The sequence below is a fragment of the Vicugna pacos genome, chromosome 29 (genome assembly GCF_048564905.1).
Source record: "Vicugna pacos chromosome 29, VicPac4, whole genome shotgun sequence".
Lineage (NCBI taxonomy): Eukaryota > Metazoa > Chordata > Mammalia > Artiodactyla > Camelidae > Vicugna > Vicugna pacos.
In genome coordinates, this window is record NC_133015.1 from 20,213,826 (window position 1) to 20,229,811 (window position 15,986).

The 15,986-nt window shown below is 42.8% G+C and overlaps 1 protein-coding gene across 8 annotated transcripts in view; it reads left to right on the plus strand.

Moving 5' to 3' along the window:
* The window catches only part of ASPH (aspartate beta-hydroxylase), a 173,337-nt gene that overhangs the window by 112,331 nt on the left and 45,020 nt on the right, over positions 1 to 15,986 (plus strand). For all 8 annotated transcript variants that reach the window (XM_072951912.1, XM_072951911.1, XM_031692173.2 and 5 more), the window contains exons 15-17: positions 6,781 to 6,866; positions 12,000 to 12,086; positions 14,955 to 15,105. In XM_072951912.1, coding sequence (XP_072808013.1) covers positions 6,781 to 6,866; positions 12,000 to 12,086; positions 14,955 to 15,105 — 324 coding nt within the window. The remainder of the gene's footprint in view (positions 1 to 6,780; positions 6,867 to 11,999; positions 12,087 to 14,954; positions 15,106 to 15,986) is intronic.

A 15,986-nucleotide genomic window follows, 5' to 3' on the forward strand; every position in this document is an offset into this window, starting at 1 on the left:
ACCATTTAAACAAAATAAACAAAACTTGGTAGATATTTTTCTGAAATACTTTTTACACCTCTCTGCCTTTTTAAATTGTATGTTGCACACACACTGTACCTTTTATTGGTGGTTGGAGACTGTCGTGCCCATTTTAATGAGCATCAGTTATTGTTCAGGGAAACCTTTCGGAGCTGTTGAGAACATAGCACTGTTGACCTCTGCACAGTTTGACCCATAATGCAGTGCTGTTTGACCTGGGTTCATTTCTGACGGTTCTTCTGTCTTTCTTCCTTTAATCTGTTGGCTTTTACTTCCTGCTGCTGAGTGTATGTCTGATTCAAGCAACACTCACTTCCTCTTTCTAATTGACTTGTGATCAGCTAAAGGCTCTAGTCTCTAGAACGAGAAGATGGAAACTGTTAGAATTGTATCTAAGGTAAAACTGGGGAAGGTGGCTGTTCTTTTATGGAACAGCGAACATGGAGATGAAATTCATCATGTCTGAAGCAGCTGCTGGTAAGCCTGTGGACTGCCTTGGCACTGAAGGGGTTTCCGTTATGTATAGAAAACACATCACTTAGCGTCTCTGAAATTTCTAATTTAACATATGGGGTCACATCTGTTAAAGGATTATTACTCTAGAAGGGGAGTGATGTATAATTTATTAAAATAACCCTGTGGGGAGAAAGCAGACTACATTTAATAAACTGGAATACTTGCTGGAGTCACTGACTGCTCCCAGCAGAATCCCACATTATTTCAATAGAGGAGCAGATGAAAACAATTGCCCTTTATCTAATGTGTACTGAGTTGTAGTAGCTTTGTCTCTCCGCTGAAAAACATTTATGTTAACTGTTCGGTTTCAGCTTTGAACGTTGAACTCCTGCTGGCGTGTAGCTGATACTTAATTCTTAGGAGAAGAGAAGTGCATTATTCCTTTGCTGTAGGAGGTGAAGGAAGGTGCCCCTCCCCTCTTCCCTCCAGGCTTCAGGGAAGGCTGGCAGGGAAGACGGTCCCCCAGAGTTGCCAGGATTTACCTCTTCTCCCCGTCCTGTGTACCTGGGAGGAAGATAGCATTAGAGGAAGTGGGCTCAGAAGGGGTCCTTTTTGGATCAGACATACTAATTTTTCCTTTTTCACAGAGATAGTACAAAGACTCCGGCCAGGAGCACCCCTATGGCTGGCTGCGGATGGGGTTTCTCAACAGTGAATAACATGCCCCTCTCTCGACGTGGTAGCAGATTTAGTTCAGACCCCAGTGTGAAGTGTGGCAATAGAATACCTTGCACAGTTCCCACTTTTAAATGAAAGGGAGAAAGAACTGAGGGCTCACACCCACCCCCGTGGCCTGTGTGCTGGGGGAGCGCTGGTCGAGAGGGGCTGGCCTTGCCTGTACCCGGCAGGAGGAATTTCATCAAAAATCCTCATACTGGATTCTTGACGTCTTGAATGTTTTGCTCTTTTGTTTCCCGTTTCTTTTTTTCTCATTTGCCTTAATTTATAGATTTCCTCACTGCCAGACAACTTCAGAGATTTTTTTTCTGACATTGAAATCTACCATTGATTTTAAAGAGAAAAGCAAAATTAACTTCCAGTTCTTACATAGGAAGATTAAAACACGTAGTGGGGTCTGTCTTGGGTTAACTGCTATTTACCGTGAATAATACTGCAGTAAAGCATCGCCTGATTATTTCAGCTTCGGGCTGCACCTCAGAGATGGAGGACATTTTTCTTGTGTCTTATTTTGGTCTTACTTTTCCTTCCCTTAAATCATTTTGCCTTTTAAATTATTTTTCATCCAACTCACCTGTAGCAGAGGGCAGTCCTTCAGATTTTATGTGGTCCTGCTTGAAACACATAGAAGGCCTCAGGGAGCAAGGGAAGTTCAGAGCGGCTCTGTGGCTCCTAAGGTCTTTGTTGACCCAGGAGATATAAACTAGATGCAGGAATTGTTTGGTCAATTTATTGGTTGCCCAACATCTCTGCCAGGAAATGTTTGACCATTGACCAAATCTGGTATCTTTAAAAAAAAAAAAATAATCCCTCATTTACTGAGAAGATAGGTCATATGCATCTCTGATTTAATTAAAGAACAGAATTTTAAAGTAAGTGAAAACAAGATATTAAAGATGGAAGTCATGATGAACATTTATATGGTATTTTATGCTTCTTTATGGTTGGGAGGTGAGGGCCAGACATTATTCCCATTTCATGAAGTGAGATTAAGCAAGTCGCCTAAGAAAGGCAGAACTGAGGCTCACACCCTGGCCTCCTCCAGACTCCAGACCCTGTGACCTTCCTGCGAAGCCAGGAATCTCTGTGTAATGGTGAACGCTGAGTCTTCTGAGACACAAAATGAAGGGAAATCGCCGTGATTATTTAATGACATTTATCCTCTGAGTCAAGTAGCACAAAGTTCAGCGACTTCCTTACACAACACAATACTTAAACTAATACTTAATTCCACTCTGTCATCACTCTCTGAGCACTTAGGAACACCATGTTTTTTAACTTCTGGGCCAGATGCCAGGGGTACAGCAAAATGGTCCACAGCATAGACACTGGCATCGACCTCCTACCTGGCTCCAGTCTTGGCTCCTGCTGGTGGCGCTTCATGCAGTCTGGCTGAATTGCACATGTCTAGCAGAGTAAGTGATCAATAAAGTCAACTATTATTGCCAGCAAATAATTTGATAAGGCATTAAGCAGTGACTCCGAACATAAAAGCAAGCTGCTTAGTGAAGGTTTTCTGTTCCACTAAAATCAGCCGAACTTTGCAGTCCAGGAACTTACTAATGAGTTGTGACCAGTGTTCTGCCATTTTGTCTTCTAAGTTGCTAAATATGAAAAACTAAAATAGAATAAGCAATAAATATTGGTGCTCTCTATCAGATCTTCAAGGGCGATGGTCTCACCCATGACCCTGTGTCCTTCTCTTCCTTTGTTGTCCATTGACACTTTTTGGACCAGACCTTCTTTATAAAGCAGGCTATTCTCATTCTCAATTCATTCTTTATCTTGGTGGCTTGTAATTTTCTGATTGTTGTTTAAATAGCTGATATGCCTAAGTTTCAAACTGACATTGTCCTATCCTCTTCTAAAATACCTTTTTTTTACTGAGTTATAATTAACATATAGTATTACTTTTGGGTGTACAGCATAGTGATTCGATATTTTTTGCACATTTTGGAATGATCACCATGATAAGTTCAGAGAGCATCTGCTGTTGCAATATTATTGACTGTGTTCACTATGTGACATTCTGTCCCTATTGTTTTATAGCTGGAAATTTGTCCTTTTAATCTCTTTCCCCTGTTTCACCCACCCCCTGACCCCCTTCCCTCTGGCGACCTGCAGTTTGTTCTCTGTCTCTATGAGTCTGGTTCTGTCTTGTTTTGTTTTGTTTTTAGATTCCATGCATAAGTGAAATCGTGCTGTAGTTGTCCCTCTGTGTCTGCCTTATTTCACTTAGCATAATACCTTCTAGGTCCATCCATGTTGTGGTAAGTGGCAAGATTTCATGGGATATCCCGATTAACTCATGCTTGCATGTATATTATATCAGAAGCATTTCCTGAGGATTCTTTATGAGACGGGCTATGCACTGTGCTGTAAAGGAGTTATGAGAAAGACACGGTTCTTTTTTTCACAAAAATTAACAACCCAGCAAGGTGGACAGTGGTGTGGGGAAGTGGGTGCACATCATACATGACTAACTGAAGCACAGCCTGAAACTTTACCATTTCTAGAAACAAAGTATCCTATGAGCACAGAAGAAAAGAGTGGGGTTTTTTTGTTCTTGTTTTTGTTTTCTTTACAGGAAGATGTCTTTAGATGACTTGATAAGGAAATGACACACTGGGTCTCGAAAGTTGAAATGAAAGTATTCTTTGGTAGAAATAGAGGCCAATAGAAACCACCATGAGAAAAAATCACGGAAGTGTCAAAGTTCATGGGAAAATTTAGGTAGCAGGAGGTGACAGGAGAGAGACAAGGAGCCAGTTTGTGAGAGGCAGTAAAGCCGGTTCCAGGAAACAACCATGAGAGGTATTTCAGGATGTACGTATTTCCCTAGACCGAATACAGATTTCAGATAGATTTTGAGTTGGTGGGAGAAGTTCTCATTTTCTCTCTCTCTTTCTCAGAGTAAAGTTAAATGAAGGTCCTTAATCAGCCATACAAAATTGTATCAGAAGCAAATGGCAGCCCCGGGCAGAGCAGATGCTTTGGTTCTCAGCGTGGGCGTCTCGGATCCTGCGTTGGGGTGGGGTCGGGAGCCACAACTGTCCGCTCTTTGTCCTGCAGTTGTGGCTGTGCCACCTCTTAGAGCTGGGGTGGACAGCCTATCTCTACAAAAAATTAAAAGGGATCAGTTTCTTATGGGGTCACTTACTCACAGGATGGGATTGGGTGGACAGTGATCTGGAAGCATTCACAGTGGCAGTGGCCACGGGGACCATTTGATAGCTAGCCTAGGTGTGGGGGGTTTGTGCTTGGACATAGGGCGTGTATTCCTAAACCAACATTTATGAGTGGTCTTGTGGGCACCAGGCATATGCCAGGAAAGGTCTTCAGCAAGACGGCATCAGTGATGCTCACAGCCGTACAGGAGATGTCAAAGGACTAACCCTTTTGAAATCTCAGTGGCCACATCTGGGAAGTTAAGTTCCCCATGGCTAGGAGGCTGATAGACTAAAAGGAGGCAGGTGTAAAGCACCTGGGCTGGAGACTGGCACACAGTGAGTGCTAAAATGTAGTAGCAAGTACTTTCAGTCTTTAGATAATTCCTCATGTTCCTTCTTCGCCCTGTTTTACTCGCTTCTCTAACCAGTTTTGTGATTTGGATAATAGACAAATATGACATCAGCCTCTGAAACAGGGTAAATACAAGACAGAATGTGTGAGCCAAGAGCGAATTTCGTTTCTGATCTGAGCTTGAATCCTCTGTCAGTAGGCACCTGGATTTACCATTCTTGTATTGCAGGAGAAAATTCACTGGGTAATACGTAGCTGAGTTTGGAAGTTAAACACAGCAAACCCTTTTGAGGCTGAAGACTGACCCTGGAGGGCCCAACATCCCGGGATCAGCGGAGGGACAGGTGCTGCAGAGGAGATGGGGAAGAAAACCAGGAGAGTGGGCAGCACAGAAGTCAGGGAGAGGGGTCGTCTCGGGAAGGAGGGAGTCCGCTGGGTCCGATGCTGCAGGGGGCCAGGTCAGACAGAGAAGGGAACAGGGGGACTTGCAGAGAGGGCGGGAGGGACCATTAGCGCTCAGATACAGAGCACTTACTGGATGTTGAAGACTGTGCCAGCTGACCACGTGCAGTGCTGCTTTAATTCTCGGAAACTCTCCCCCCATTGTATAGATTAGGACAGTGAGGGCTGGAAACATCTAGCACCAGCTTAGCTTAGGTCACAGAGCTGGGACAGGACAGCGGGACTCAGACCCCTGCCATCTGACTCTCAACCACTGAGCCTCCTTCCTTCCGGAAGACTGGCTTTTGCCCACGTGGTGGGTGAGGAGGGAGCCCCGAGGGTTGAGAGGGAGCCAGGAGTGAGGGGAGGGGTTGGTTGTCCTGGTTGGTTGGTTTGCTGGCTTTAGGATGGCAGAGAGGTCAGCGCTGTCAAACGCCCACAGGGGGCTGCGGAGGGGATGGAGCCGGCAGCGCGCAGGCGCGGGCGGTGGGGCGAGCCCTTAGGAAGGAGGGCCCCTCGTCCTTCATCACGGGACGGGCAGAAGGAATTGACGGTGTCAGGTTAACGTGGGAACATTGGGGAAGTTCCAGCTTACCCTTCAGGGTTCCAGCTTGCGCACGCCCGAGCCCGCAGGATTACTTGCTCTGGGCGTCCAGGGAGCACCGGCATGCGTCCTCCCTGCAGGCTCTGCCGGGGGTCCTCCAGCAGGACCGGCCCCGCCTGCTGGCTGTGGCTTCCTGCTCCGTACGCACGAGTACATTCAGCTTGCATCTGAGACACGGTGCCACCCTGCAGGGGAAGGGACTGAGCTAAGCACACGAATGATTGTCATCAAAGCCATATGGGGAAGAACCACTGTAAGAGACGAACGCAGGTGCTCCGGACTTGAGTCGTGCGATAGGGAGGGGCCGGGAGAGAAAACAGCGCTGGGTGAGTGACGTGTGCACTGAGTGTGTTGTGAGCTGGCTCTTCAAGGGTGGGCATATTTTCAGCTGATAAGGAAGAAGCCATTTTACTTGGATAAATTAGCGTCAGAAATGACACAAGTCTTACTTGGGGAACGTGGGGCGGTGCGGTCTGGCTAAAGAATGGAATATGCTGGAATTTAGGTCCGTGATGCAATGGAAGGGCCTTCAGCCCTAGACTAAGAAATCCTGCTCAGTTGAGCCCCTTAACTCCTACAAATCCGAGGATCGCTAATGTTGTGGAAGAGCTCAAAAACGGCTGTAAGCAGTCCTTGGCCTTAGCCAAATTGTTGATGATAAGAGTTTAGAAATCACACCTGCCATTTCATTCCAGAAATTAGGACACGATCCTGAGAGTTTCAGGACGCCAGTATCACCCAGTCTCCCAAGAACACCTTTGAGCACATGAGCAAGGGTTCAGGCCATCCCCCTGGGCCTTGCCAGTAACTGACTGGGTCTCACTGTGGGGGGGGTGAGCCGTGGGGGGGGGGGGTGAACCAGGAATGCGTTTGCTCCTGCCGTTATGGGCTCAGGACCAATGCTAGGTTTCTTCCTACTTTTGTAAATCACTATTCTTAATAACTGTTTACAAATGAAGAAGTGAAATAAAAATTTAAAATCCCCTTTTTTCTTTCAGCTAAGAAAAAGAAGCCTAAACTATTGAATAAATTTGATAAGACTATTAAAGCTGAACTCGATGCTGCAGAAAAACTCCGTAAAAGGGTAGGTTGATGTTCTGTTTCTCACAGAAATGTGCCGTGGTTTCATCATTAAATAAACTCAGGCTTTACTCTTGATTTGTTTCTAAAAAACGCTGTAAGAGAACCTTTAAATGGAGGCGCATCAGCATTCTCTGTGGATTGAATCAAATGAAAAGAAAAACTGCAGCTGAAATGGTCAAACAGAAATAGAACTTTACCTGGAGTCCAGCCGACCTGGGAGCCTGCCCGCTTCCATCTCAGTCTAGCTGTTTGGCTTTGGGCAGATCACTTGGTCATTCTGAGCCTCTGTTTCCTTATTTTAAGAAATGAGAATCATAGCTACTCTTTGTACTCCCTACTTGGTTTTTGTAAAGATCAAATGAGATTTTAAAAACGAAAAGCATTAGTTCTGTCGCGTACCATATAAGTAGGGGTTGTGATTTTAAAGTATCTCGATGCAAAATGAAAAAAATTTGGTTAGTCCAATACGCTTAACGGTAGTTGCTGTGAAGTGAAATGATGTTAGTTTTAAAATTCTTCTCACTTGGAGTTAACCTCATGCACCTCCAGTTTCCTGGGTGCTTGTTTTATGTCTTGCTTCGTCGTCAGTTAATTTGAAATATTGTTTACATTTGTTTGTGAATGTTACAGTTTTTGAGGATAGTGAATTAACACTAGATTGAAGTTATCTGTTCTCTTAATTCGGTCGTGTTCATCTAATCATTGGGCCAAATATTTATTATAATATATTTAATAACATCTTCACTCCATCACCTACAGGCACACCTCATTGTACTGTGCTCCACTTTACTGTGGATATCATGTTTTTCACGAATTGAAAGTTTGTGGCAGCCTTGTATCAGACAAGTCTCTTGGCACCATTATTCTAACAGCATTTGCTCACTTTGTGTCTCTGTGTCACATTTTGATAATTCTCACGATATTTCAAACCTTTCACCAGCAAAAAGATTATGACTCACTGAAGGCTCAGATGATGATTAGCATTTTTTAGCAGTAAAGTATTTTTTGTTAAAGTATAGTTATTTTACAGTGTTGTGTCAATTTCTGGTGTACAGCACAATGTTTCAGTCACACATGTATATACATATGTTCCTTTTCATATTCTGTTTCATTATAGGTTACTACAAGATATTGAATATAGTTCCCTGTGCTATACAGTGTAAACTTGTTTGTATTTTATATATAGTAGTTAGTATCGGCAAATCTTGAATTCCTAATTTATCCCTTCCCACCCTGAAGTATTTTTAGTTAAGGTGCGTGCATTGTGTTTTTTAGACATAAAGCTGCTGCAGCCTTTATAGACTGCAGTATGTGTAAACCTAACTTTTCTATGCACTGGAAACCAAAACGTTCAGGTGACTCGCTTTATCAAGTATTCGCTTTTTGTGATGGTCTGGAACCAAGCCCGCGAGATCACCATGGTCTGCCCGCACTTGTTTATGAAAATTTCTTTCTCTACTCTTTACTTGAATTTATACTCAGTGTAATATTCATTAGTTTTCCTGTAATGTGGTTATTAAGCAGTAGACATTGGCTGCAAAAAAAAAAAAAGGAAAAAGGAAACTCATCAATAAGCAACAACAATAAAAATACCCAAGTTAGGCACCAAAGCACAAGAATGTGCTTCCCACACATTTGTTGGCAATGTCCCGACAAGCATGGAGACGTCTGTAACTGGCGTTAGGCAAGGTTCCCAGACCAAGGCCTGGCTTACCCTCTAAAGCAGCCGATACAAATGCAGTGACTTCAAAGAATATTGTAGCAAAGTCGCTATTCACTAAATTAACATCAAAAGATTTCTGTATCTGTCTTGTTTAACTTTATAAAATGGAGCCATCTTCTATCTGTTGAAAATTTACATTTCTTAATAGAAGTGGAGCAGGCATCTTCTTCTGTCACCTTGTGGGGCATTCTCCACTGTCCCTGTGCTACACCCCATTGACAAAAATGTGGGGTGCCTATTTCACAGGTGACTTTGGGGATAAAGAACAAACTAACAGCTTTTGAGAAGGATGTTTATGTAATTTTTTAAATTGAAGTATAGTTGATTTACAGTGTTGGGTTAATTTCCAGTGTACAGCATCGTGATTTAGTTATATATGTGTATATCTTTTTCATATTCTTTTTCATCATAAGTTGTTACAAGGTATTGAATGTAGTTCCCTGTGCTCTACTGTAGGACCTGGTTTATCTGTTTTATGTATAGTAGTTTGTATCTGCTAATCCCAAAGCCCTAATTATAATGAATGGTAAAGAAGGGCTCAGTTATCAAAGGGTAAATAAGTCATTGAAACATAAAAGTGCTGGAACAACGCATGGAGTCTTCTCCAGTTCCTGCTTGTTTGGAGAAGTGATGATGCTTTTCTCAAGGAGCACCGTGGATTTGGTAACATTGGTAGCAGAGTAAACAAAGGAGGAAGGAAGGGGCCACAGAGGCCATTCTAGCTTCTGAAACCACAGGGAGCCATGTTATTGACTGAACCGTCAGCATAATTAAGTTTTTTAGGGTTGTCTTCATAGCCGGTATTTTCAAATAATGCCACCACCCACTACACTGGAAGAGCTGTGGTCCTAAGCACGCCCTGGTCAGAGGAGGCCCATCTCGGGTCACATCCTAGCTTCAGATGCTCTGCACCGTGGAAGTATGAGGTCACTTTATTTTTCCTCCAAAAATGTAGAGCTATGTTTCCATCATCTATTTTTTAACGATAATACTTATTGTTTAAAACTCCTCCTTACACTCTAGAAAAGGGATTTGAAATGATATACCGAGATATTTGGCATCACTTGTTGGAATCACTTATCATTATTGTATGTACGTGGGGGGAAAAGAGAAAGAGGGGGAAACGTAATCAAGCCGCAGTAAGGTTGACACACGCAAGTTCACACCACAGGCTCTGAATAGGGCTGGGATACAGTAAACTGTAGTCAGAACAAGGGGCGTAACATCACACTCTAAGATGAATTGTGTTCCCCAGAATAGCTGTTCTGCACCAGGTCCAGAAAGAAGCGTTCTGCTGTTGGTCTTCATAAAGGGGACGCTGATGGATGACACAGGCCCCTCCCTAACGTCACACCAGTGGATTCTGCATTGTCCCTGCGGGAGTGAGTCTTAATGTCCTTCAACGCAGCCCACTGGCCTCATGCCAAAACAGGGGGAGCCAAAGCACATGTCTCTCCAGTGAACTGTCTTGGTCCTAGGGTAAAAGATGAGCTGTGTTAAAAAACGGGTGACTTGCAGGCCATTCTTCACAAGCATTCTATCTTATAGCTGAAATGTTTTAATAAAAATTGTATGATGGTGTCAGGAGCTGTATTCTGTGTAAGAAGCTGGGGAAGGGAAATTCTTTCAGAATAAAAGCAAACATATTTACTTTACCAGGTGAGAGCTGGGCTGATGGTCCCTTAGGAAGAGCACGTAGCCTCTGTGTTAAGGGATCCAGAGGACGCCTAGGACAGAGCCGAAATATTCCATTATTTTTATAAGCTTAATGGCCAATTAAAGGAGTGGTAAGCTGGGACAAAATACTGTAGCAACTTTGTTATGAATATTGTTGTTTCTACATTTAAAATCTGGAAATGGTGCATTCAGCATGATTTTCACAAAAATAGCTTCAACATTTGCAATTTAAGTTGCATAAGACATGTAGTAGGCTGAAAATAATCCCCCAAAAGACATCCATGTCCCAGTCCCTGGAACCTGTAAATATTACTGTATTTGGAGAAAGATTTTTTGCAGGCATGATTAAGTTAAGGATCTTAAGGTGGGGCCGATTATCCTGGGTTAGCCCGTTGGGTTCTAAATTCAGTCACATGTTTCCATATAAGAGAGAGGCAGAGGGAAATTTCATACAGACAAAATAGGAGAAGGTACACACAGAGAGGAGAAAGTAATGTGAAGACAGGACCAGATTCTCCCCTAGAACCTCTGGAGGAAGAATGGTCCTGTCGATGTCTTGATTCCAGCTCCATCGAAACTGGTTTTGGACTTCTGTTCTCCAGAACTGGGAGGAAATAAATTTCTGTTGTTTTAAGCCACCAAGTGTGTGAATTATCCAGCAGCCACAGGAAACTAATACAGGGTAGTGAAAAGAAAGTTACAAAGAAAAAGATATTTAACATGAATTCTTTATCTCTTGAAACCATTTGTGGAAGAAATGAAGTAGTGGTTTTTCAAACTGTTATCCAAAATATACAAACAGCTCTTAAAATTCAACAATAAGAAAACAAACAACCCAATTTAAAAAATGGGCCAAAGACCTTTAAAGACACCTCACCAAAGAGCTTCAAATGGCAGATAAGCCTATGGACGATGAGCTTGCATTTGCAGGTGGAATTTATGGATTTACCAATTTATGGGCAGCTGGTAAGGTTCAACTCAGAAAATCTGTCTCTGTCTGATGGCTCCAGTGTCCTAACATCCATTAGAAGCCAGGAGACATTTGTTTCGCCCTGTGGAATGGCCCTGGATGGACAAAGGTGGGGAGAGAGTTCCCCACCGCCATGCCGAGACCCACCGGGTTTACCTTTGCACATCCTTCGTTTCCTTTCTTGCAGTGGTGACCAGAGACCTCTCAGAGGTGCTTGGGCTTTGGGAGGGGTCACATGACACAGGCAGTGTGGCGCTCCAGCAACCAGCTGAGCCAAATCAACCCTGATGTCCAGCAAGTGACAGGTTCTGTAAGCAAGTGGTCCTCTCATCCTCAGTGCTCATTTTTCACCGTTTTAACAGATGCTTCAGATTTCTCATCTCAGACCTCAAAACACTAACTGCCAGCAACATCCCCCCCAAGTTAAATCCTACATGTATATAAATATATATATATATATTTAAGAATGCATGTAGCAACTGTACTTATAGAGCGAAAACACAATTTCTTTAACAAAGACTCATATTACGTCATTTGCCAGGCATCTGTCTTTTAAAAAAATGAAGTGTATTTATATTCATTTCTAGTTTTGTTTGCCATTATACAGTTAATTATTTAAAATCTTAAGATAAAAATTATCTTATACTCAGAATGGAGTCCAGGGAATTTTGACAAAATTACTTGGTGAATATTAAATAACTGTATTGAACAACATTATGCATTTGAATTTATGGTTTTTATTGTTAATTGCCTTTTCCGAACAGGAAAAAATTGAGGAAGCGCTGAATGCATTTGAAGAACTTGTTCGCAGGTACCCTCAGAGTCCAGGGGCGCGATATGGGAAGGCACAGGTATGTTGAAACCAGGCTGCTAAGACACTGTTTTGATGTCCTTGTGTTCTGTGTAATTGGATTTTCTCCACCCAGTATTTGCATTTTTGTTTTCCCTTCTAACTTGCATACAGAGTCAGTTTCTCATGCATATGCATAAATTCAAGCAAGAAATACTGTTTTGAATAAGACAATTAATTACTGCTATTGTGTACTGATGAATTAGGTGCCATTTTTTTGCTCACCCTCCATATGGATTCTCTGTGGATTTGAGAAGAAGAGAATGAATAACACTTTTGTCACTGATTTCCCATCACTTTCATGTTTATTCCATTTAGAGCCACCACATAGTGTTCACTTCAGGCTTCTCAGAGCTTTAAGAACCTCATTTTATCACTGGAGGTTGCAAACTGTGCTTGGGGAAGACTTTTAAAATAGAGTGAAATGTACTTTGGCCCCTGGGTAGCTTCTGTCAGCCGACATTTCTTACCACCTACCTTATCCCCGTCTCCCACCCCCACCTGCTCCTTCCGTATCAGACTTTCTCCATCTTCCAGGCCCTCAGTTCAGGAAGTTTTGACACATCCATCTATATCCTCAGAAACCCTCTGTGGGTCACACACTATTTTAGGCCCTGGGATTATCATAAAAAACACCCTCACGGTCTCTGTCCTGGTGGATCTTATATTCCAATGGGAGATACTTTTTTAATTGAAGTAGAGTTGATTTACAATGTTGTGTTAGTTTCTGGTGTACAGCATACTTATTCAGTAACACACACACACGTATTCTTTTTCATATTCTTTTCCGTTATAGGTTATTACAAGAAGTTGAATGTAGTTCCCAACGCTAAGTAGGACCTTGTTTATCTGTTGTATATATGGTAGTTTGTATCTGCTAATCCCAAACTCCTAGTTTATTCCTTCTCCACCCTTCCCCCTTTGGTAACCATAAGTTTGTGTTCTATGTTTGTAAGTCTGTTTCTGTTTTATAAATAAGTTCATTTGTGTCATTTATTTTTAGATTCTGCATATAAGTGAGATGATACTTGTCTTACTTCACTTAGTACAGTAATCTCTGTGTCCATCCATATTGCTGCAAATGGCATTATTTCATTCTTTTTTATGACTGAGTAATATTCCATTATATATATATATATATATATATATAATTTCTCATCTTCTTTATCCAATCATCTGTCAATGGACATTTAGGTTGCTTCCATATCTTGGCTCTGTAAATAGTGCTGCTGTGAACATTGGGGTGTGTGTATCTTTTCAAATTAGAGTTTCCTCTGGAAATATGCCTCCAGTGGGAGATATTTTAAAAGTTCCATGCTCAAAAACTTGTTAGTGGAAGCCCACTCTATGAAGGCTCTGTTCTAGGCACTGCAGATGCAGCCATCAGCAGAACACGTGGAGTTTTCATTGTAATGGGGAAGACACTGCATGAGACACAGAAGTAAAATCTATTGCTTGCTACTGGGTACTTTGTCAGGAGACAAAAATAAAGACAAACACGGCCACTGGATGTGTGAGGGGGTTGAAATGTTGGATGGCATAGCAGGAAAAGATCTTACTGAGGAGGGGACATTTGAGCAAAACCCTGAGTCTTTATAAATAAATATATACTTAAAGAATATTAGAAGTGTTAAAAGTAAATAGAACATTTTGCATGATGCCATATGCCACAAAGAAAAAAGTCATGGAATAAAGAACATATTATTAAGCTCTTTTGGCTGCAGGCGATGTGATCCAGAGTGACATGGCAGACAACACTTGAGATGAGGCCTCCCTAGGGAGGTGACAAGTGGCTGAGACGTGACAAGGTCGAGGAAGGAGCTGTTCAGGCAGAGGGAACAGCAGAGGCAAAGGTCGTGGTGCAGGGACACAGCCTTGGCTTGATCCGCTGGGGGACAGGGGAGGGGCGTGCCGAGGGAGGGTGATGAGGGACAGGTGGGGCCAGGGCCTCACAGGTTGCATTCTCTGAGCACTGGGAAGCCCTAGGGGGGTTTGTGCATGGGCCTGCCCGCCTGGCTGCTTTTTAAGTAAAAATTGCTTTGGTTACTGGATGGAGAATGGATTATGGCAGCAAAAGTGGAAACAAGGAGAATAGGAGAGTGTGGCAGGTGTCCTTGAGATGCGCTGGCTTGGACTGCGGTCCTGGTCATAGAGAGGAGAAGTGGACAAGGGCAGAGGTGAGAGGACTTGATGATGGATTAGATGTAAGAGTCAGAGAGAGAGGGGACTCAAGGGCAACTTCGGGTTTTTGGTTTGACTAACAGAGGAGTCAGCTGTCAGCCCTGCTGGAAAACAACAGATGCAGAGCTGCAGAAATTTTCCAGACCCAGGAGAAGCCGACAACACCTTTTTGGAGGGGACAGTGCAGTCACTTGTGTATGACACTCACACGGAAACTAACACATCTAGAGATAAAACAAGTATGCTTTGCTCTGAACTAGAGGTGGCAACCACTCAAAATCCAGATGCTCAAATTCTTCCTATCTCCTCCTGAAAACCATACTAATTAAATTTGTGTTAATTAAATTTGTGAAAGATGAATGCAAAGAAGTTCCTCTTATCCGTGGTACAGTACAGATCGGGGTCAGCAGACAACAACTGTATCATTTCCATCAGCCCAAGCATGTAACAGTCCTGCCTTTATGATCTTCTCTCTCATCTGTAGCTTGGTAGCTAACTTTTCTTCATATTTTTAAAATAGCACATCATGTTGCTTTCCTTTATTTTTTATCCCTGATAGAAAGAAAATTTTAATTTGTCTTGAATTGACTTTAAAGTATGTCCCAAAGTCACCTTTTGATAAATATTTGGGGTAATTGCAAATATAGCGTGTCCTGGGACATTTATCCCGTGTGGGAACTTCCTCCAGTGTGAAGATGATCTGGCTGAGAAGAGAAGGAGCAACGAGATTCTGCGCCGGGCCATCGAGACCTACGAGGAGGTGGCCAGCCTGCCCGACGTCCCCGCAGACCTGGTGAAGCTGAGCCTGAAGCGGCGGTCAGACAGACAACAATTTCTCGGTAAGATGAAATAAGAACCAATCAGTAGCGAATGGTGTGCTTTCAGGTTGAGAAGCTGTGCGTGCTTTTGGAAGAGTTCAGTTACATGGAAGGAAACCTGAGTTTTATCACTAATTTCAGGCAATTTATCTGATTGGGTCAGACTGAAATAGTAATCCTAACCTTCATAATTACAGAGATGCAGACGGTATATTTGCTGCCTTCCCACCCCACACACACTTTACAGATGAAGCAAATGGAATTCGGAGAGGTTGGGGTATTTGCGTAAGGAGTCATAGCGGATGAAGGAGTAGGTCTGGAATCAAAAACTTCCTGCCGTGCTGAGTTCTTTTCTCTTTTAACTATCACCAACTGATTCATGGAGGCCGAAACCATCAGCGGAACAATTTTTATAGAGGAATGTTAGCAGTTCTAAGCCCTCTAAAAATTTTACCTGTGAGTTTTTTGCTCTCTACTAAAGAAGATGATAGAAAAAATAATTTAATGACTAATGCTTTGAAAAGGTCAGCACAAAGCACCTTCTCTTACTGACTCGGGTTCCCAGTGCCAAAGGCAGGTAGGACTAACCGTATCCTAACTTCATTATAACCAGGCCAGTGACTGATTCTTTCTCACCCAAAATGCCATTGGTAAGCCAGGACGAAGGGATCGAAGCCCTGTATAACTGCTAAGGTGGGCTCTCTGCTGGCTGGGTGAGTTACATAGACCAATTATCTTGATGTCACCAGGAAAGGCTCATAAAAGTCATATTCAACTGAGCCTCATATCAACCCTTCTGAGGGTTGGAGTTAAAGGCAGTGTGTCCCTTTGGTAGATGACTGAAATCTGTGCTAGGAGTAGAACCCACATGATGATTAGAAACGAGAAGAAATGATCCATTA